Consider the following 23468-nt stretch of genomic DNA (forward strand, 5'->3'; position numbering starts at 1 on the left):
CCCTCCCTCTCTCCGTTCCTCCCTCCCTCTCACCGCAGTCCCGACATGGCGGCGGCCAGTGCGGTGAGGGCGGTGGGGCGCCGCTCCCGGCGACTCTTCGACATCTTTGTGGCTGAGATTCCCTGGACAGTGTCGAGCAGTGAGTCTGCACCCCCCCCTCCCATCCCTCGCCACTGCTGGGGCTGGCGGGGTTGGGAGGCCTCGCCGCGTGTGCCGGCCCAGGCCGGGGTCGGGCCGCGGAGGCGCCGGGCCCTGGTAACCTGCTGCGTTTTCCCACAGAGGAGCTGAAGGAGTACTTCTCCCAGTTCGGGTCGGTGCAGAGGTGCCAGCTGCCTTTCGTGAGTACCCGCGCGTCCTCCGGGCCGCACTTCGTATGGGGGAAGCGGGGAAGAACCACCGGCTGCTCCTGCGGCTGAGGCCTTGCCCCGAAGCAGCTTCCCTGCTTCCTTGGAGCTGCAGTCTGGACCCCTCATCTTGAACTCTATTGAGGTTTTCAGCGCTCTCTGTCTACCCTTAGCTCCTTCTGTCAGTAGCGCCACTACTTGTCTGCCAGCGCTCGGCCTTATTGAAGTTTAGTGGTTTCCAAAGAGCTTTACTAAGTACATCCTTCAGCATCCTGTTGATGCTGCCATTTCTGAATAATTAATCTAAGTGCTTTGAGCTTCTCTCTCATCGTGTTGACATTGTTCTGACAGAGAATAAAGTTTTTGTGTGCCTGGTCTCACTGGCCATAAACTAAAGATGTGGGTATGAACCTACCGTCTTTTCCTGCTGTGGATTAAGACCCCATCCAGTGCAGGGCTAACACAAAACCCATAACCTCTGCAGGGTGCTGCCAATGCCTCTGTCGTTTAGGCTGTTTATCTTCTGAGTGTATAGATCAGAGAATGTAGTCTCTAGTGCACTTTTTTAAAGATAAACAGTCAAAAAAAGTGTTCATTTGCAGGTAAATTGCAGGCCATTGCTCCAAGTGTAAAGGTTCTGTCTGCTTGTTTCTTCACTTGAAGTAATCCTGTTAAATTGAGCTCAGTGTGTAGTGAACTTCGGTTAGTGAGCTGGTGGGTTCACTCTCTGTTGAGGATTAGTTTGGCAATGGAAAAAGTTTGAAACAGGCTGGTTGTTTTGAACACTTGAAGCTTAGGTGCCTGCCTGTCACGTTTTTCCTCAAGCCCAGGTCAGACTGCATTGTTTTGTTGCAGTCTGGTAGCTTACTATAAACCCACCTCCATCACTGGTTCAAGTGATGCATGTGCGTACATTCAGATTCAGTGAATACTTGAGGAGTTTTGTAACTGCTATAAATCCAGAGGTACAAAAATCACCAGTGTAGGACACCCTAACTGAGACATCACTGTGGTACCGAAACCAGGCAGTACCTTGTAGGTGGTTTGGAAGTGTTGCCAGTTATGCCTGGTGATGAGAGTGGCTGAGCTGTTGTGAGCTCTGAGTGAGATCAGAGTAGGGACAGAAGGCACTTGGATACACCTGGCTTTTCCTCATTATCACCAGTTTATTGACAAGTGTCTTTTCTGACCAGCAAATTATTTTTGAAAATAATGTTTTTCTTCTCAGTGCAGTTAATGCTTATCATTCTGAATGGCACTCTGCTTTATGTTGATGAATGTTGTTCAAGTACTGTGGCCATTTAAATGTCAGTTCTGTTTTGACTGGCTTATTAGTAGATAAATACTGCAGTTTGAAACTACTGTCTATACATTATTCCAGGCTTCAACTATATCTTATGATCATGATTTTTTGTTATTATTGCTAGATTCAAATTGAAAGGGATGTAGAACAGCCTTTGCTAGACCCCTACACTGTCACTGACACCCAATGTCTTAGTGTGAAAAAGGCTCCTGAAACACCAAATGTGCCAATTCCTCTGATAATTTCTGAATCTTTAATATCTGTAGAAAGTTTTTAACAGCCTATGTGACTATTTCCTGTAGTAATTGCATTTTGGTTTTTTTTAACTGGTAATTAGAACAGAGATACAGGCTTTCACAGACGTTACTGCTGGATTAAATTCTCAACTCCAGAAGAAGTTCAGAATGTGTTACAGAAGGACCCCCACATTCTTGAAGGTTCCAAGGTAATGTGCTAATTCCTTTATTACCATATTCTTCCAAAGTGTGGTTAAGAATTTTGTCACTCAGTATGCTTTTAACGTTTTTTAAATTGTTACCACTTCTGTTTATTCCCTCCTCTTGAGTTGTTAGGGGTCAAGATCATAGAGATACCAGAGAGATCACACTCAAGAGACTAAAAACTCCTGCTATGCTAAAGTAATGTCAATGCAATAATACTGGTTGGGACGTGCTGTGCAACTAGTTTGTAATGCAGGTTTCTGCAGGTGGGTTCCAACATCTGATCTGGATGTTGAGTGGCAGGGGGAACATGATAAAGAAAGTAATGCTAAGCTTCAAATTTCAGTGAAAGTTATGTTTTCTTCAGCTGTCATTTCATACAAGAGAAATCACCTGTTTGCTTTCATGTGTTCATGAAAGCAAGCAGCTTTAGTTTAGGATAACTCTAAAATTGCTTTAGTGTAGGATCTTGTTCTCTCCATCTTTAACATTTTAAATGTTAGTAAAGCAAAAAATAAAACACCTTGGCAATCTCAGTGCATTAATGTATGTCATTGAGACAGTATAATGGTCTCCTACACATACAAAAGTGTCTGTCCTTGTCTGGTTGGCTAGAGCCAGACAACTGTATCCTCCATCTCTACTCCAGCATAGAAACACAGCAAAGCCATCTCACCACTTTGTCAACATTTACTGTGCAGTGGTATTGACAGATAAGGAATAAAGAACAGTGAGTCAATGGCTGCCCAAAGCCATTTTATTAGCTCTCATATCAAAATAATTAGAAACTCGCATCTGGTATGTTCCCTAAATAGGGGATTTTCTTACAGACCTACATATGCTTCAGCTGATAAAACTACTCAGACGGCATAGTAGAGAGTGAAACCATGAGCAACAGGCAGGCTGCTGTATCCTCTAATCAGTTCAAGCCTTTGATTAATTAATAAGAATTCTTCAATATCCTTCTGACAACGAATTTCTTATTTTGAGACTTTAAATGCTAGGAGATAGTAAAAGGAATTGATGATAGACTTCAGTGATGCAGTATTTTGATTGTGGTAAAGTATTTCACTTGCCATGGTTTATATTACTGCCTAAGTCATCACTGGTTGTGGTTACTTTGGTACCTATTCCCAAGAAGAACCAACCTGCGAGTTCCAACTGGTACAAAAATGGGAACAGAAATTAAGACTCCTGAAACTGTGATTAGATTGGCAGTAGATTGGTCCCTCATAAATTGTGCTGAACTAGGATATTATCTGTATGCAGTTATCATATTCGGTGCTAGAAATAACATAGTATTTAGTGGCAATTAGTGGAAATTTTTGCTGCTTTTTGTTCTTGAAGCTGTAAGGATAGCCACGTGCACTTAACTGCCTAGGTTTCAAAGACTATACTCACAAGAGGTGCATCCTAAGAGGCTTCTTTATAATGAAATAAAAAGCAGAAGGCAAGCAGTAGTTATTTTCATTTCTTAAAAAATGCAGGCTTCTCTAGATTACATGAGCACTTTTCCCAGTTTTTCTAGGCTAGGTTTAGACAGTTACTTTTTATTAATTCCAGTTGAAAGCATGAGCTTTTAAGATGCATTTTGCTGGTACAACTAGCAATTGCTGTGGATATATATTCAACTTGCATGTCAGGCCTGGGGCTTATGAAACTGAATCTGTTATAAATGTATCTTCTGCTTTCTGTATCAATGTTCTGGGTGATCAGAAATGAAAAATAACAAACTGTCTTGCCTTGCTAATTTCAATAATTTTCATTGTTTTCAGCTCACTCTCAAACAGCAGATCCGTAGAAGACGCAGTCAAAGAAAGAGTCAAACTGAGTGAGTGGCGGAAGGAGGCTTTATTTCACTAAATGTAAAGAAATTAAAATAAAGAAAGATTACTGAGAAACTATGAGTGAGTACTTGTTTTAAAAGAGAATCCAGCTGTTTCCCCTCCCTTGTTCAAATAAACTGTATAGCCACACTAAAACACTGAATTATTAACACCCCAGCATCTCTTACAGCATAAGATCGTCATTATATACAGCAGGAAAGCTCTTAACAGATCAAGTCAAAGCTTCAGCTATCTACAAGAACTAAAGCTGTAGGAAGGGGGCTACATTCTTACCCTGAGGTGCTGGGCAATGGGGAATCAGCAAAGTCAGAACTGGCTAAAGAATAATTGATTCCCTTATGAAATGTTTCAAAGTGGTCTCCATGTCTTCTTTCTCTTCAGGTAGCTGTCCCATGTAGAAGAGTTAGTGTGTGTATGTATCCACACGGCCAGAGTTGTGATACTGCTGTGATACAATGCCATCCTCCTGTACACCCAGTATTAAAAACCTTTTTGCATGAAGTCCAAGCTTGCAGTCCATTTCCCTACCTCTCAAGGAGCAGAGGCATTCAGTCCTTCCTCCTCTTCTTGCTCTCATGCTCATGTTCCTTAGGGCGGCTGCTGTCTGATGGCCGTTTAGAACCACCGTGTTGCTTAGCTTCCTCCAGAAACTTGTCCAAACCAAATGGATCCTCCTCAAATTGAACTGGTCCATCTCTGCCCCTGCCTCTGGTGTTACGATCTGAGTTTGAAAACTCTTTGTCAGGAACAAACCTGCAGGAGAAGATGATACTCAGCTGACTACTGTCAAAGTCCTAATTAAGAGTATTTCTTAAATTTATTTCCTTACCTGTTGGTCTTTATTCGAGCCTCTAGATCATCACCATACATGTCCTTATCCAGATTTTTACTTGGCCTGTAGATGTTTTGGGCCATATCCTTGCCGCTCCTCCAAGGCTGGTCATAAACATTATAAATTTCATCCTCCCCTCCAGCAAAGCCACTATCCATACCCTGTGAAGAACAGCAAAACAGCACAAGTTAATCAAGGCAAAATGTCAGCTAACTTATTTTATCAACAAAACACATTGATGATATTACACAGTTACACGAAGATGACATAGTGTGATTTACAACTGATTTCAAATGAGTCCAAGCACTTTATGAGGATATGAGTGGGTTTGGTGCTGGGATTAAGTCCAGAGAACATCACATTACAAGCCTCAGTCCTACTCTTCCAGATAGCAACAGGAAGGATTACAGGCCATCCGCATTTGAGAATAATGGATCATTTCAGTCTGCCCTGCAAGTACAGCTGTCTGTAATAGCTAAGTACGACCATACAGAAATGTGTATTATTCAGAATTTCTGGAAAACATGATTTAAGCTGACTGATCCAAATCACACAGAGGCTTATATAAACTCTGAAAGTATAAGTATCTGCTTGTTCATTTTTGGTTCATCAGCTTTCCCTTCTTGCCTGCAAGTCTTTCACTGGAGACATGAAGAAGAGTGATTGACAAACTGCAGGTCTATTGAGGGATTTGCTGAAGCCCAATCTATTTTGTCATCTCTGAATAGTATAAAATTCAGGGAAAATAAATGTTGCTGTTAACTCTTTGTATCTTTAGAAGTATTAACACAAGCAGTAATGGGAATAGAAAGTATTTACTTGCTTCTCTCTAAAAGCAATTTCCTATTCAGTCAGTACATTTGTACAAGAGAAGAAAATGAGGTCACTGCAGCTTGAAGGCAAAATAGTTTTTCTCCCCATTCCCCAGTGAGAAAAATCATAACCAAAACACTTTAATGCAGCTATACACTTAAAATATTTTTTTTTTTTGCACAGGCTCTGGATAAAGGAAATCAATAGCTTCCTAAACACTTACGTAAAGAATTTTTTTCTGAATTTATCCACACCAACCATGAGAACAGCCTCTCTTAAGTATTCTGTCTGTACCCACAAAGGAATGATGAGCATGTTCTCATAGAAAGCTACACAGCTGTGAAAAGGTATTTTACCTTGCTCTGGTTGAACAGCCTCTGGTCATATTGGATTTCATTGGATGGCCTGGGGTTTGGTACCCCCAGGGCAATAACTTCACTGATATCTCTGTTCTCATTTCTTTGCAGCTTTGACCTGAATTAAAAATTTGAAAGTTTTATGAGGTCAGTAAACCATACTTGTTGACACACTCAATTGCAACCCAATCTGTATTCCCCGCTAACGATTTGCCTCAGGAGTCAGATTTTGACTGTTGTTCTTCCTTATTAGGTAACATTTAAAATTTGTCTCCTGGCAAAGGAAGCATTTGGAAAAGTTATGTTCAGCTGGGCATGACATTTAAATTTGCTTTCCACTATCTGCAATTCACATCAAGCTGACTTGGTCTAAAATGTCATATTTATTTTTTGCAAGAATTAGTGTAGTTATATCCTGGAAAGGCCGAGCAATCCAATTTCAACATACTAGAGATTTTAAGCATCCAGAAACCATTTGCACTCAGAAATCTCAGTGGCTTCAGCTAATAAGATACTACAGCCCACCTTCATAAATCCAAGCTTACTTAAAATGAACAGCTTCAAGAAACAAAGCCACTATTGATAACTCTGGTTTCACCAAAATTAGAAGATTCAGGTTTCAATCTTTGCTGTCAACATGTTAATTAAACCTGAACATAAAACACTGAAGAAAAATCCACTCAAAATCAACACAGCACACTCCTCTTTCCCATTCATGTGGAAAATACTACATTTTGAAGAAAGTACTACAGTATTTTAACACAGTAATGCCTTTTCATACAATGAACAAACTGTGCTTCATACCAGTGACTATCTCCACAAGATACAACTCAGGCACTTAAATCAAAAAAAAGGAAAGCCCAGAAGCCCCCAGGTTCCCTAGTGGGGAAGTCAGTGCCAGTACAGGAATAAACCAGCTTTTTTTTGGTGACTCACCTTTTATCAGGGGCTGCCCGGGAAAGATTTCTGTCATGCTGCCTCTCTTTGCGCCTGTCGTGTCTGATTTCATCTCTTTCTCTAGCTTCTCCATCCTCTGAACAAGAAAAGATAACTCATTATAGACAAATATTTGAAGTTTGAATTAATTATACCACAGACATTGGCACAGTAATTCAATTCAGTATTATTTTACAGAAGAGTAGTGACCCTTGGCACTATTTAAAATGTTACACTTTAAATAAACTGAACACATGAACATCACAGCTTTCTTATGCCCCAAGCAAATGACTGTTCTTGGTAAGTCAAAGCACACATCCTAACAACTATGTTCTTCCATCTTTCAACAACTTAGAATAACTGTCTGTCTAGGAATTAATATCCTAAAACATTTACAGATCATTCTATCATAATTCTAAGAATAAAAGTATCATTGAAACATGCAGGGATTTAAGTGTTTTGAAGAACATTATGTGATGCAATATCAGAAAAATCACTCAGGTTGGAAGGGAGTCTAATTCAAAACCTGCTATCAATCCTGAATTCAAACCAGGTTGGTCAGGGCTTTTTCCCACTCAGGCGAGGAAAACCTGCAAGGATAGAGACTGACAGATTTCCTAGGCAATCTGTCCCACTGCTGTTTGTCCTCATGGTGAAAATCTTTCTCCTGACACATAGCTGAAACCTCCTGCTTCAACTCTTGACCACTGTCTCATTCTTCCACCGTGCAACTTGGTGAAGCGCTCTGACAATCATTTAGGGATCACTGTGATATGATCTTCTGGGTAACCTTCCCATTATCGGGCCCCAATGGCACATCATCTCCTAGCAGAACAAGCCTTATTCTCTCAGCATCTCCTGAACAGGCAGTTACTCGAGTTCCATGACCATTCTGATGCCCCTTCACTGAACTGACTCCCATTTATCAATGTCTTTCTTGTACCTGGAGGCCCATAACTGCACAAAGTACTCCAGATGATATCTAACAGGTCACCAATAAAAGGAAATTATTACTTCCCTTGACTACTGGTTACACTCCTGCAGATGCAGCTTTGTATGCCCATAGCATATTCAGCATATTGTCCACTACAACTCCTAGGTCCTTTCCAACAGAGTGGCTCTCCAGCTGGCCAGCCCCCAGCCTTTTGGTAAGAGGTTAGTGCTTCCCAGCAGCAGGATTTGGCATTGTATGACCATATCCCCCCATCTTCTGAAGAGATTGTAACTACTTTTTAAGTTCATAATCTTGATCTTTGTAGTGTAATTTCCATCAGAATAGAAGACAGCACAATGGAGACAATTTAGTTAGGCTGGCAGCAGCGTTTTTTGGGGCCTACTGGCCAACAAAATTGCAGCTCTGCAAGATCAGTTACAACAGTGCAAGAGCCAGAATGTTGCATTTATCACCTTTGGTAACTTGAAGATGGTTTAGTTCTTCTAGACAAATCTGCCCTTCATCTGCAATAAGCTTAAAAAATTAGTTTAGAACTGTCCATGAAAACCATCAATTGTACTGATGCATTATTAACTTCAAAATTCTCAGGGTCCTAAACCTGTATACACCAATATATTGATGCGAGGTTCAAACCTGCATCCCATCAAACTAGCCAGTGAATTAACCAATAAAGACATGAACTGATGTCATACTTAGAAATTTCAGCTGGTATTCAGATATTTTAAGTTCTCAGATTATTACTCCAAACCCACACTTATGAGTATTAAAAAAGCCATAGTATCTTAATGACAGAGAAATGTACCTTTTTCAACATGGGTTTTGATCCCCGCTCTTCTCTCCCTGGCTTTCTGAGCCATTTCTCGGAGCTTTTCCTCATGTTTCTCCTTTTCTTTCTGAGCCATCTTCCTCTCCACCTGGGCACGCATCTCTACTGCCTCCCGAGCCTGCACAAAAAAGACATGGTTAAATATACAGAAAGCATAGCATCTGGGACACAAGCAGATCTGTCACGGAGTTAGCCAGTAAACAGGACACAAATGAAGCCAAAATTAGGAAGCTTAAAGCCCATCAGCTACAGCAGTTAGAGCTAAGAGACAAGACACATGACTTCCAATAACTGAACCCACACTGAGCCCATGATTCAGAGATAGGGGGGATAAGGCCTTATGTCTTAGGTTAGCAAAGAAGCAGGACAAATCAAAAAGCTATAGCCTATTCACAGCTGATTTTCTGAAGGAAATGAACATACAAAGATGGTAAAACTATACGGAACAAAACAGTGTGAAGAACTACCTGACCTTTCTGTCAGCAATATAGAGTGCCTCAGCAAGTTTGGCAAAGTTTTCATTAATATGAACAGTCTGCAATCCTCTGCCATCTGCAGCCAGACGCTTATCTAATGGAATGGTGTAACCCTACAGTGGGAACAGAGAGGCAGTTAATCACAGAAACAGTATTTGTAATAACAAGCATTATTATATTCGTTGTGTAAGGAAACAAAAACATATACAAAATTCACAGCCCATCATTATTATGCCTCAATGGATCTCCTTTTCATATGTTCTTCAAATTCTTGCCAGGTAATACCAAGCTTCACTCCAATTCCACCCACCCACCAAATCCAAATCACAGCTTCCCTTCAAGGTTCATGTTAGGACAAAAGACAGTTTTGAAGTGATAAGGTTCACTTTTTGCTTTGTGTTAAGAACTACAGATAATAACTTCTCCAGTCTCTAAGATGTTTTACAATTTTTTGCTTAAAAATTTTTACCTAAACTGTTTTCATACCTGTTAAGAGATTAGCTGATTCAAAATGAGAAAGTGACAAGGCACCCAGCAAAACTAAGACACACTAAATGCCAATTTTGTTTTCCAAAGCTGAAACTCAAAATTATTTATAGATGAAATTTTTTTTTTTGTGAGCTCTACAAAATTTTTGCTTTGGTTTTAGCATCTGTAACCTAAAATTTCATCTCCTAATTAGCATCAGTCCCAGTTAGACAGCTGTGTTGGAGTAGGGAAAAAAGGGACATCCAAACATATAGCTTTTCCTTCCTCCATTTGAAGAGGCTGTCTCAGGACAACAGTTTAGTACATTTCAGAACGATCAGACTAGTTACTCCAGCAAATAAATTCTCCCCTCTCTAGGAACATAAACTTAGTAACTGATAAAAATCAAAGGCACAGGACATACCTACTCAAAAAAGGAACAAAACCTAGCTGACCAGTGATAAAAATTAATTAATGAAAGAATCCAACAAGGAAAACTTTCCAGAAATATCGACTGCAGTATTAAAAAGAAACATGCTTGGGTCTCTCATAGTCTGCTGTTTTTCAGTTTGGATGGCTTTACTTTGTAACCTTGAGAGATTTTGACTTTGGACTGCACTATCATGGGGATTTTAACTAAGATAAATTTTTCCTCTCAAAATTTATGATCTCTGGCAAGAAGTAATATATTCACCCTCAGTTCTATACTCTCAATTGGACAACCTTTATATGCCAAACTGAAGAAAAATGAACTGTATCATCATGTGCTCTCCATGATGGAAGCAGCTGGTTTACCTAACTTTAGATGCTTGACATCAGTATTATTCAAGCTTAAATCATTCACTTAAGTTTCCCACCAGGGTGCAGCATTAGAAAAATAAATTTATGACAACTTAATTACCTTTGCATTTTTCCAGTTTGAAATGCATGGAGGAATTTTCCACTCTTGCTGCTCTTTCACAGTCATCTGATTTAAGAGAATAAGCAAAGTCATCTTCAGATTTATAGCAAAAGGAAATACTGTTTTCTTCCTCAAAGGCAGCTATGAAACTATTGAAGTAAGTTAGAATAGAAAGTTCAGGACTCCACAACAAAACCCCAGCTCTTCTTAGCAGCAGTAAGATTACAGAATCAAGAATGGTTTGATTGGAATGGACCTTAGAGATCAGCTGGTTCCAAACCCTCTGCCATGGGATTTATTTTTGCACTGTATCTTTGCCAGCACTGAATAAAGTCCTGACAGCTCTTCAGCATCCTCTTAAGCTTTCATCACCCGGGCTGTAACTCACAGCCAGTTTGTTAACATCCACACATTTAGCAGCTATTCAAGTTGTACCAAACTGATGAACCACCACTACACTCATCTCTCAGAAGGAGCTAATCCTTAATGACACAAGTGAGTGTTATTAAGGATTAGTATAAACAGTGTTGTCTAAAAGCAACATAAGAGTACCCAGGCTAAAGCCTTGGTCAGCTCATTCATGCCATGAACAAATTCAGCAATGCATCCCTGCATAAAATACATGAGATATCTACTCAACCTTTGACAAGATAAATGAAAAGACAGCTACTTTCAGAACCGTCCAAATTAAAAAAAGAAAAAAACAAATGAAAAGACTGCACTGGGCACCAAGTTTATCACTTCACATCAGAAGATCAGTAATGAGAAGGTACACAGAAATGAACTAGATTGAAGAAGAATTTGTGGAACCATCTTAGCATTCAAAACTGAGAACAGCTATGGCATTTCATACCTTTCTACTTGGAGAGTGCATTACAGGTGCTGGAGGAGATGGTGGTCCTCGTGGAATCTTCTTGTTAATTCTGAGCAATTAAGAAAACAATTACAATTACAGTCAGCATGTTGCACAGAAATACACTTCAGAATCTTCTATTTGCCCTGAGCAAGCCATGAGTACTTACTTGAATCTTGGAGGCTCCATAGGGTCCTTCTGCATTTCCACCATCCGAATAACTCTCTGTTTTGCTCCAGAGTTGAATGCAACTCCTTGCTGAGATGGTGTGTACCTGAACAAAACACAGTGCTCAGTTCTCTGCACACAGCTGGGTATTTCTTTCCCACCTCCATTTTTACTCAGTTCACTGCTCTAGCTGTGGTTTCATTTTATCCACAACAGTTTAAGACTACCCAACTATGAATGTCAGCAGCAGGTAACTGCACAAATGATAAAGCACTGAGTGCAGACTCAGTTACACCAGATAGAATGTAACTTCTCTTCAGGGCTATATTCTCCTGTCTCAACCTAGAGCTTGAAACAGAAGAAAAACAAGTACAGTACACAGAGCTTGTCACAATACTCCCTACCTATGTCTGTGAAGCCCTGGTGTTTTCTTACTGTTCATTAAGAACCTCTTCACATACCTTTTTTCAGAATTAACTTCAAGCCAAGTGTAACCCTGCCCAGCCTCCTCATAATTCCAATTGTTTCCAACTACTCATTTTCTGTGAAGGAAGAACTTTATTACATGTCTTCTTGTGGCTTGAAACTTGCAGTAAATACTTTGCTTTCAGGGCAGCATCATTAATAGTGATCCCTGGCAAATCTGTGGTTTTTTGCTAAAACACTAATACCTCCAAAGTGCCATAACTCATGACATGTTAAAGACATATTTCTACACACTTCAAAGTAGGTGATCATTAGTGGGTTAATTCAAAATACAGAAGCCAGTTTCATATTCCTTACAGAGGAATAGAATTCAAAAGGAATTTCTGTTCTCAGAAATTCAACAAATATGCCATTTTAATCCATTTCATGTATCACACCCTTTTACAGAAACACCAGCACTACATACCGAATGTACTGTGCAGGAGCTAGTTTGTCAGCAGCTCGAACTGGCATGGCTGCTGCAACTTTCTGGGAGACTGATTTCTCCAAGGCTGCTCTTGTCTTCTCTGTTATCTGAAGAAAAAATCCACAGTGTACATCTTATCCCATTGTAAGACATCAAGCATACCACTGCTAACTAGGCACATCAGTGCATACAATACCTCTCTAATTGCCTCCTCATCTGGTCTCTGCAGTTCAGGATCATCCACATTCATGACCTCTTTTGGCACAAGATCTGTGTACTTGCTGTAAATGACCTGGAAGACATTAGATTCTACTAGTGCTGGTGAACACAGGAATAAATGTTCATATATCAAAGGAAATGTTTCAGGCTTAGACTATACTCTGGGTACTAATTAAAATGAATATACAGCTATAAATACATTATGATTACATATTGTTCAATTAGAAGATCAGTTTACATATATACTCTGGACCCCATTTTACAGATGGAGTAATTGAAGAAACAAAGCAATCTGATAAATATAATTATATAAGTTGCTCTCAGAACTGGCATTAGACAGCAGTTTTCTGCTTCCCATTCCTAGTATTTTCCTTTATTAAGGACTCCAAACTGATAAAATCCCACACGTTTTTACTTCTGTTTTCAAGGATTACTCAAGAATTTCATAGAAGTATTTTTCACAATCTGTGTTTTTTTTCAATTCACTATGTTTACTGGTTTCTTGACAAAATAAATACTTGAGAAACCTTGACACTTTTCCTTATATAAGTACTTGAGTTTTCACACAACCTGCAGCTAGCTCCTTGCAGCTCTAAGTCCCAATTTTAAACACAGGGAAAGAACACTATTAGATGGCTTCAGGGAAAAATGCATCGAATTACATTAATGCTTCACATGTATCCAATAAAATAGGAAGTTTTAGTTCAAAGGGTTAAAAAGTCAGGAACTATTATTTCAAGTTCATTATATAGTACATGTCCAACTACAAAATTAACCTTTGGCCTCAGCATTAATTAACCACAAAAGAGCCATTTTCTACTTCTCAGCCTTCACTCCTAAAATTTAATCATTTGAATTAGTGTCAGTAGTATTCTAGCTTCTCAGATCCTGAATGAAGGACATTTGAAGAGAAATGTTCCGCTAAGGTAATTAACTTACAAGTCCAAGTGTCTTGCGAAGAAGAATATGAAAAACAAAGTATGCTGAAGGAGCTTTAGAGCATCCCAAAAGACAAAAAAAGGAAATAAAAAAGCTACTCCTTGTGGTGTTCCAAGAGAGATCTAAAAACTACTTGACACTGAGGTACAAATGATCTATATGAACTATTTAAACTCTGAAGTATTGTATGGAAATGGCAAGAAGCTTTATTATGGAAGAAATATATAACAGAATAAACTATCCTGAAAATACAAATATTTCTGTTGCCATCAAAAACTTGATACACTTGCATGTTTTATTTGTAGTCTTTTTCTGAAGTGATTAAAAGAGGCAAATAATGAATTTACATTTATTTTTATTGTTTTTCTAGACATTTATCTTGTTTTATGAGTAATGTTGAGATATTTCATTCATCTAAGCTAAAGAAGAGACTGGGATTGTTTGATATTGTACTGTGCCCATCCACTACCATTTTTCAATCTACTAAATTTGAAAGGAAACATAAGCCTGAGCAATCACTCTGCTACTGAAAACCAGAATCTCCTTCTAGGCAGAAAGAAAAACCTCAAGTTTTGCTACAATTACATGATTCCCTGGCTGGAACAGCCTTAACAGGCAGCAATTAGAAATCTGCATGCTACTACAGTCAGAAAGAGAATAGTATTACCTAACTGGCTAAGACACTGTGCCACATGGCAGGGTTTAGACATCAATCACATTCAGAGTCTCACAAGGCACTTGATACATGCAAGTGTCTTGATAGAAATTTCTTAATTTGCTACACAGAAATCCTCAATGTATTTTGTTCTATATATCTCTATACAGCCAGCCCTGTACAGTGCTCATCAGTCTTAAATGTAAATCAAGAATTTACATCAAGCAATGCAGCATGAATGCCCTCCTGGTCAAAGAAAGGTTTCTCCGTATGAAGTACATAAAATTTAAGAAGTCATTAAGATTACCTGGTTGTAAGCCTGTTACACACACCAGAAAACAAACTGGTAGCAAACTCTCAAACCAAGCTCTGCCACAAAGGCAAATAAGTTGCGAGTAAGTAACACTTTTGATTATTTGAGTAAAGATTCTTGACCTGTCCCATACCTGCAACAGGACTTCCTTCAACAATGGAACTACTCTTGTAAATGTTTTGATTGAATCAACAATCCTGGGAATAAAACCTGTAAAGAAGCTTCATCATTGGTTTTTTTTCTCCTTTAACAAATAAGCCACAGCCTTAGGCCATGAAGAAGAAATCAAACTCCAGCATATAAAGTTATTCTTGCTGTAAAAAGTAAGGGACCTAACAGTTCCATTCCTTGATGTCACTCTTTCTTCTATCTTTATAAAAACACCGGATGCAATTACATGTTCTTATTTTCCTAATAAAGGGACAGCAGCAGTCTCATCAAAATATATCGCTACTGATGCATTATTTTAGCCTAGTTTTTAGTAATGTAAGTAGAGAATGTATTGAAAGAATTTACAGCAGCACAAGAACTAACCACACAACAAGGCAAAAAATCCTTCATCTTGACAACCAGATGGAACTCCATCCGCAGATCCATAAGGTCACGCATCCAGGCCTGTCAACGTTATCCAGCATTTCATGTCTAGCAGACTTTCTGCCAACCCCAAACAGGAAGCTTGTCAGACTATCACATTGATGTCAGTATTTTTCAAGGAAAATACTCTGAAGCTACTATTTTTAAAATACATAAGGGAACAGATGCAAGGGAGATGAACCAGTGCAACAGCAGAAACTGCTGACAAGTCATCTTGAGATAGGGGCTGGGTGATGGAACTGCTGCCTCTACAAGAAGGCAGAATACTAAATTCAACTTCAAAAAATCCATAAGCTGTAGCAAGAAAAAAATTTGCTTCCTAACTCAGACCAAACAAGTAGCTCCTAGAAAAGGTTCATAAACTCATTTCTGGCAGGCTGCTAAGCATCTGCTTCACTTAGCTCTAAGTATTAAGATTGAAGAAATAGTGAATGATGGCTGCAGCTCTACGGAAAATGAAACTTCTGCATCTAATGCTACTGACACGGTACTATCAGAAGCTCTTAAGAGAAAATATTCTGTATCATTCAACTCAACACAGATCACTGAAGAACCACTCCCTATGACATATCTGGGAATACTTTCTCCTGCAAAGCAAAACAAACCAAGCAATAGCAGTTCTGCTGTTTCCAGTGAAATTGTTTCAAATAGCTGTTGCAGCACAGATAGTCAATTTTATACTGAGCTACATCAAAAGCAGTGTGGCCAGCAGATTGAGGGAGGTGATTCTGCCCCTCTACTTTGCTCTGGTGAGACCTGAGCTGGTGTGATGCATCCAGCTCTGAGGCCCCAAACACAAAGACAACCTTGACCTGTTGGAATGAGTCCAGATAAGGCCACTAAGTTGAAAACAGGGTTGTAGCACCTCTTCTACAAAGATGGGCTGAGAGAGTTAGTGGTGTCTCAGCCTGGAGAAGAGAAGGCTCCAGAGAGACCTTACAGCAGCCTTCCAGTACCTAAAGGAACCTACAAGCTGGAGAAGGATTTCTTATAAGGGCATGTAGTGACAGGACAAGGGGGAAGTGCTTTAAACTGAAGGAAGGCAGGTTTAGATCAGGATTAGGAAGAAATTCTTTACAGTGAGGGTGGTGAAGCACTGGAACAGGCTGCCCAGAGAAGCTATGGATAGCCCAACCCTGGATGTGTTCAAGGCCAGAATGAATGGAATGAGGCTCTGACCAATCTGGTCTGGCAGAGGGTGTCCCAACCCAAACCATTCTATGAATCTGTAATCTTCCCTCAGTTTTACTCCCCTTTGACTCACAATACTTAATCTTTACTCTCAGCTTTTACATCCAGCTGGACGCAATCAAGATCAACCTGACACAGAAGGCAGAGCTCAGGATTTAGGAAACCCAGATCTACAGTTCTACAGAGCCTAGTTTTAGAAAAGTCTCACATCTCTTACATCTTGGTGAATGAGGAAGAATATTACTGCCTTCATTATAGACAACATATGGAAAGTTAATGAAAGTACAGATCTTCATCAATCAAATATGACAAACATTAACAGCTTAAATTTAACTCTACCTGTTAAGAAGCATTTTCCTAACTTTAAACCAAGAGACCCAGTGAAAGATTATGGGGTTTTTTGCCTCAAGCCTGCTGTCATATCTAATTATTTTTCAAACATACTAAGATTCCAATCTGAACAGTTCTATTACATACAAATAAAAGATAATCTGACAAATAAGTAAAGATGTATTTGACAAGTTGTAAAAATGAGGGTTTAACTACACTAATTTTTTTCTTATTATTTGGTTCACAGCTCCCCCAAAATTGATACGATTATTTCTTGTCTAATTATCTGCTTGAAATTATTTTGTATACTTTTGACAAAGTGGCCTTTCTATTTAGCATGAAGTATCAAATATTTAGTACAAAAATTATTCTAATAGAATTAATATTTTAACATCTTCCTCTTGAAAAATAATTCCAGACATTAGATAAAGTCTGATGGATGGAACTTCAAGATAAGTCCCCTTAAAAAAAATATTGCCACTGCTTTTTTTTTTTCTTTTTAGTTTAACTACTTTCTTCCACATGATGGTATGCAGTCCAGTTTGCACTCATCTTTTTCAAAGGTACTGCATAGGATGAGGATATGCAAAGTGTGATACTTTGACACTCAGATATTAATTAAATATAAAATCCTACTGGCTGTAGAATCTATTTAAAGCAATAAATTTATCTGTTTAAAGTATTTTCCCTGATATGCTTAGAATGCCCATCCTATTTTTTTGATTGAGAGGTAAAGTTTGTATTTTGGTTTCCTCCCTTCCTCAAATGTCGTATGACATGGGGCATATTACATAATCATAAGCTTTCAAGATACCTTAATTTAAAGCCCAAGAAGTCAAATTATTTTGACAACAACTATTCATATCTATTAGCTAAAACACTCTTTGTAGTTAACACTGTTTATACTTTCTTTACAGAAGATGCTTGCTGGAAGGAGCAGCTGGCCACACACTCATCAGCCACCAACACCTGCTTTAGAGAATTAAAGTCCATGGAGCCCACTTGGCTACACTTGAAAAGGCAGGTGTAAATACTCCTTAAAGTAGACTTAGGAGACCCAAGTATGTGATCTCCTTAAAATTATTTAGGACCTCAGGTGTTATCTCTTGGTTTTAGAAAGGCTACTTGATACAGGAAGTTGAAGTTTCCCCTAAAAACTCCGTAAGAATCTTGCTATCTCTGAACTCAGCACAAAACTTTCATAGTATTGCCAGTGGTTATACTTTCTGCTGCACTTAAATAACAATAGCAAAAACAGAGACCAAAACCACTGAAAACAACCACAAGTGTCAACTGTTGGATCAGTAAGACACAAGGTGCAACATTCTAAAGGCTGACCTGTGTCTTCTGTCCATTTTTTGCCCCCTCTCTCCACATGCTAAAATGAGGCTGCAGAACTGCTTTCACTTTCTTGCCTTCACTGGAAAATGATAACTGCTAAGCCATCAAGTAAGTTCTGTGTAGAGATTTTCCCCATTTTTGCCTTATCATTTAATTACATTACAGAGAAGATCACAATTTCTGTCTGACACTATTTTAATTCTTAAATAAGAAAAGAGGACACAATCCATGTGGCTAATGCCAGATCAATGAGTTCAAGGATATGCAATGTGTACATACAACTTTTCCAAGCACATATGCCAGCTGACATATTGGAAGAAATATTACCTTGTCCTTTGACTGTCCTTGTCGAGCGATTGCATCGTATTTTATTTTTCCTTCTGCATCCACCTGAACAGCCAAAGCATTGGACATTTTCTTCTTTCGGCCCATATCCAATGGATATTGTGCCACGTGAATTTCTGGGAAAGCACCCCCATCTCCAAAATCCTACAGAAAACAAACAGTAGTGAATGTCCAAAAGACAAAAAAATGCAAAACAGAATGGAAAAGGAGATTGATTTCAACAACTAACTTGGTAAGAATGTTCCAGTAACATTATTCTTTCACTGGTAAGAAAGCAATTAATGAGAGAACTCACAGTTATTAAAAGACACTGAAATGGAGAGATATCTTGCAGTAATTATTCCCTGCACAAAGTAGGAACAGATATTACTGACTAGAATGTGCAGGCAATACTATGCTACAGACAATACAAAATTAAGTATTTAATTTTCATGTCAGTTATTAATCAGAACTTCAAAAACTGACCATCTGAAATAAAGCAACTGTGGATATGAAAATTACAAGAGCAGCATTTTTATTAAGACTTCTACTGGCTATTTGTTGCTTTTCATACTGTAATGAAGAAGATAAAGAAACCATTCCATTCTTTTCAAAGCCTGTAGCTCATAGCTTTAGGATGCCACATGTGTCAAACATTCCCTTACTTTGATGTGTAAACACACTGAAAATTGGGCCAGCACCCAACAGCCCAATATTCTTACAGTTTATTCCTCTCTCCTACAATGTCTTGGTGTAAAAGCATTTAATAAACAGATAACCAAAAGACTTCTTAAAGTAGATCACCCTGGCTCAGTACACAGAAGATGCAGTGGTATCATTCATAAAAAAACTTCAGGCTACAGTTTCAAATGCAACACCTTGGAGGAAGCATTCGCTTAAAGCAGCATGGGCATCAATCCCTTTCTCTATTGCAGTGGCAAGGCTAACGTGGAATCTAGTAACAAAACAGATGAAAAAATAAGAATGGGTGTCTGGAGCAGATCAATTTCCCTCTGTGCTCACCATGTGACCAGGTAGGTACCACCACTGTGACAGAGTGGACTGAGACTGGAAATGACCAAGCAGAACACTTCCAAACAAGAACAGGGTGCTTATCCCATCTGCAAATGCTTCTTAAAACACAGTTTCCATTATCTGAAATTTTCCACTGCATGTCCCACATTCAACAATTAGTTGTTAAAATATTAGCCAGAACCAAATTCAGTCATTCTTCAATTTTTTTTTTTTTAAACTCTTAATGTATTAAGAACAGGTTTTATGTTTTCCAGCAATGGCAGTCCAGGGTCACTGGACAAAGGTTATGCTTTGAAAGCATTTACTGCAATTTGCACCTGTTTATGAAGCAGAAAGGAGCCCTTAACAGGCTCTTTGGGATGTGTATTAAATTGTGGTGAAGTGGTGCTGGAAAGTCTTCACAAACCTTCATCACCTGGCTTCTTAAAAATTTCTTTATTAACATTAGGAAAGAATAAGCAGTAAAACAATAACTTTAATACTCAACAGCGTAGGAAGGGAAACTTACACTGGGTATAATGAAAGTATAATTTTTGACATCATACATATGCAGCATATGACTAAATGTTGAACCCACATAAGAATGCTTCCTTTCAGTGAACCACTAGAACTACTATTTGAAGTACATGGATCACCACAGAACAGTGTTGGATTTACAAAAATGGCACTCAAACATAAATGAGGGCAATGTTGTCACAAGCTGATGAAATTATGGTATTTGGAAGCAATGTAGGATCATACATGAACTACTGTAATAAAACTTCAACAGCATGCTTGTTCCAAGAGCACTGGCTTGTAACTTAGCAGAAGAGGTCTCAGAAGTCATTGTCAAGGATCACTTCAAACTGCAATGTTTTTCTGGCTCACAGTAAGAGACTGTACTTAAACAGTTTTGTTATCAGATCACATCTGATATTTTCTGTATTTTCTTTTCTGTATATATCTGTAATTTCTTTCTACCTTTAGCAGTTCCAGTTTAAATTACATTAAACTGGCAAGGGTTAAAACACATAACACAGTCCAAAACCCTTTAGCCAGTAACATACTCAAACAACAAATATTTGACTAATTTTTAAGTTTCCTTCCAGCTATAATAATTTTGTCCCCCAACAGCAGCTATCTTTTTGAACAGAACACATGAATGTTCTCTTCTTTGATACACACACACTCACTTATTTCAGCTATAATCCAGAATGGGCATTTAACACTAAGAGAGGAACAATATGGATGTCTTTCCCAGGGGACCCTTGTGTTCATAGACTGTAAACCCAAAGGACCACAGACGTACTTCCACATTACAACACAACAATCTCTGAACAGAAGTAGACATAGACCCTCCTGTTTGCCATCAAATATTTTAAGGAATCTGGTAAATTAGAACCTCTCCCAACACAAGAACATATCAAGCAGTCTGGGTGATGTACATTGTAAGGCTCTGCACAATTCTCAGCAACATTCAAGGTGATCAGAGTTTATTTCTACTCCAGAACTTTTTTTACCCCTTTAGCAGACACATTACTACAGTATCAATTTAAATATTTACCTCTAGCACGCGTGGTATCCATCCTTTCCGGTAACCGTATGGGGGAGGTTCCCTTCTGGACGAGACCAGAGCAGCCTGCCTGGATCTCTGAGCTCTTGCTCTTTCTTCTAGTTCTAGCTGATCTTGGGATAGCTGGGTTGGAGCTGGCAAAAAACTGGACACCCATGGAGAGCAACCAAAAGAGAATGAAATAAAAAGTTCATTCTGGTAACTTCACTCACGGACACTCAACTATGTTTGAGTCAACTTCTTGCTAAGTTAATATTTCTCAACAATCACTCGTTTTCCAACAATGCCCGTTTTCCAACAGGAATGTCACATATTACCGGTATTATTACACTACCATGAATAAGAGATAAATATTATGTTCCTACGTCTGTAGTCCCAATGATTCGCTCTTTCTTCCTCTCAAGGCAAACACCCACAGACAGATCTGACAACGATTTCCCCTCTCAACGCCTGACACCTCCCTGCCAAGGGCAAGTCGAACCCCAATTTCTTCACTTCCCCCTTTTCATCTCTTCTTGTCTACACAGCCCTTTTGTGCATTTACTAAGACAGTATCCAGAGGAACTCGGGATTCCGGGGCAGGCACCGGAACTGTATTCCCATGCCCTGAGAGAGACACTGTAACTCATAACAAAGACCGCTCGCCCTCTCTGACGGTGAGGAAACCTCTACAAAACCCCACGGACCCAACCGAGGCGGAGGAGCTCCTTCCACCCGCAGTGAACACGCGAAAGAAGCAGAGCCCTGACCAAGGGCCAAACATCCGCTCCCGCCAGGGCTCCCCCAGGCCCCACCGGCCCTCGCCGCACTCTCTGCGGCCGCGGCCCGGCCGCCGGGCCTACTGCCCAGGAGAGGCCGCGGCCCCTCAGCGTACTCCCTAGCCGCGGCGGCTCCCGTCGGCGAAGCCCCCCAGCGCGGCGGGGAATCCCCGGGCCGGCCGGGAGTGTCGCATGGCCCCCACGGCCCGGGTGGGCCCGCCCGACCCACCTGGTGAGCGCCATCTTGACCGCGTACACCGTCCGCTCGGCAGCGGGCCGCCGAGGAGGGGGAAGGCGGCGAGACCTGCACATGCGCAGTGCCCACAGCGTGCCCTGGGAGTTGTAGTCTCCATGCGGTCACTCGGGGGCGCGGCGGCGCACGCGGTAGGCCGCAAGGCATCCTGGGAGATATAGTTTTATAAATCCCAGATTATTTCTTCAGCCATCCTATTCCGCTCCCCTGCGCTATTCACACAGTCTCCAACAAGTTCAGTAACTTTACAGTTCATCCAGCTGAATATGTCCAAGAAAAAAGCAGAAAATATAGAACAAGTGGATCATAATAAAATTTATTCTGATACCTGCTGCTTAGAAATAATTGAACAGGGACACAGGAGTGGAGGGAAGAAAAGAGACTTAAAGTGGTACAAAAATATTGATTTAAAATAGAAAAACATCTGCACTAGAAAGGAATTGTGCTGTCTATGTTGAATTGGCATCCATATATTACATATGAGTTCTATAAATCAAATCAAGAGATGTACTCTTTAGAGTACAATTAAAATTTGGAATGTGGAAAAATACTTCTCAGGGAGTTTTAATACATGGGAACTAGGCAGAGCTTTACATAGGAAAATCACTATTTGAGTTAAAGTGGCAATATATAGCACCATATATAACCACAGACGGTTATTAATTAATAGTTGCTATTGTTACATCACATCTAGTGAATCAAAGGCCGAAGAGTCTCACTGAGCCAGGGATGGTTCATCTAGAGAGAAACAGAAGACAGACAGAGAAGAAAAGGGTAGAATGACTAAAGAAACAAACATGGTCTATCAGAGATTTAAAAAATCATACCATAAGAGGCAGGAATATGATACAGCAGAATAACTCTCTTGCAGTCCTCTAGCCATTCTGTCTGCTTTATCACCTCCTAATCATAAGGGTGAACTACTCCTTCAAGCTAAATTAATCTGCTACAACTTCTAGGACTGAGGAGATTTGGAGGAAGGTAATGGCAATCCTGTGCAGTCCCTCTATGCCTGAACTCATCATCTCCAGAGGGAATCAGCTTTTGGCCTAACATTATGATGATGACAGCAGCTCTGTCACCACCTCCATGAATGACAGATACTTCCCCTTCTCTCTGAGATAGCTGGTGTCTTACAAGCAATTCATACAAAGGTAAAGATACAAGACTTTGTCACCCATGATTTATCAATTATTTTCCTAAGCAAAACTCATCTGTCATCCCTTCTACCCGATTCTGTCACTCATTTAGTAACATTATTGCTGTTGTCACAACTGGCAATATTGCCACCTGATCCAGGAGCCTTCTTTCCTCCCTTAGAAGTTGCCAGGGCTTCTGTGCCCAGCTGTTACACTAGTCTCAGTGAAAAAATTGTTTTATCCCTCCTACTTTGACATTTCTCCTTTCTTTGCTGTGCAGTACTATTTAATGCTGCATGGGGGGAATGCATCACCACAAGACTACTTCTATCTTCTGCTTATGATGATGTTTTGATTAAAGAATTAACACTGTGCAACATTTGAAGAGGTGTGCCAGTGGGGTTGAGAAGTAGCT

General features: G+C 39.7%; 2 protein-coding genes across 2 annotated transcripts; one reads left to right on the top strand and one right to left on the bottom strand.

The window, feature by feature from the left end:
- The first annotated feature begins 6 nt into the window (after positions 1–6).
- SLIRP (SRA stem-loop interacting RNA binding protein) lies at positions 7–3988 on the top strand. Its single transcript, XM_059850079.1, has 4 exons — positions 7–139; positions 280–338; positions 1985–2092; positions 3863–3988. Exons 1-4 carry the CDS (start codon positions 46–48, stop codon positions 3920–3922), a joined length of 321 nt encoding a protein of 106 aa, XP_059706062.1. The 5' UTR covers positions 7–45; the 3' UTR covers positions 3923–3988.
- On the bottom strand, positions 3920–21997 carry SNW1 (SNW domain containing 1). The gene is made up of 14 exons (XM_059850070.1): positions 21891–21997; positions 20895–21048; positions 18320–18481; positions 12607–12702; positions 12411–12517; positions 11520–11624; positions 11351–11420; positions 10498–10563; positions 9125–9241; positions 8629–8770; positions 6872–6968; positions 5936–6053; positions 4764–4927; positions 3920–4687 (listed from the first exon to the last, which is right to left on the bottom strand). The coding sequence occupies exons 1-14, from the start codon at positions 21971–21973 to the stop codon at positions 4483–4485; spliced, it is 1686 nt and encodes a 561-aa protein (XP_059706053.1). The 5' UTR covers positions 21974–21997; the 3' UTR covers positions 3920–4482.
- Between the last annotated feature and the right edge of the window lie 1471 nt (positions 21998–23468).

The sequence above is a fragment of the Haemorhous mexicanus genome, chromosome 6, assembly GCF_027477595.1.
Source record: "Haemorhous mexicanus isolate bHaeMex1 chromosome 6, bHaeMex1.pri, whole genome shotgun sequence".
NCBI classification, from domain to species: Eukaryota; Metazoa; Chordata; class Aves; order Passeriformes; family Fringillidae; genus Haemorhous; species Haemorhous mexicanus.

Coding starts and splice junctions, on each gene's coding strand:
- SNW1 (XM_059850070.1), bottom strand. CDS start 21,973: ATGTGCAGGTCTCGCCGCCTTCCCCCTCCTCGGCGGCCCGCTGCCGAG. Junction 11,421..11,519: donor ATGGAGCCTCCAAGATTCAA/GTAAGTACTCAT, acceptor TTAATTGCTCAG/AATTAACAAGAAGATTCCAC. Junction 4,928..5,935: donor GGCTGTTCAACCAGAGCAAG/GTAAAATACCTT, acceptor TGTTCTTCACAG/GGTATGGATAGTGGCTTTGC.
- SLIRP (XM_059850079.1), top strand. CDS start 46: ATGGCGGCGGCCAGTGCGGTGAGGGCGGTGGGGCGCCGCTCCCGGCGA. Junction 339..1,984: donor AGAGGTGCCAGCTGCCTTTC/GTGAGTACCCGC, acceptor ACTGGTAATTAG/AACAGAGATACAGGCTTTCA. Junction 2,093..3,862: donor ACATTCTTGAAGGTTCCAAG/GTAATGTGCTAA, acceptor CATTGTTTTCAG/CTCACTCTCAAACAGCAGAT.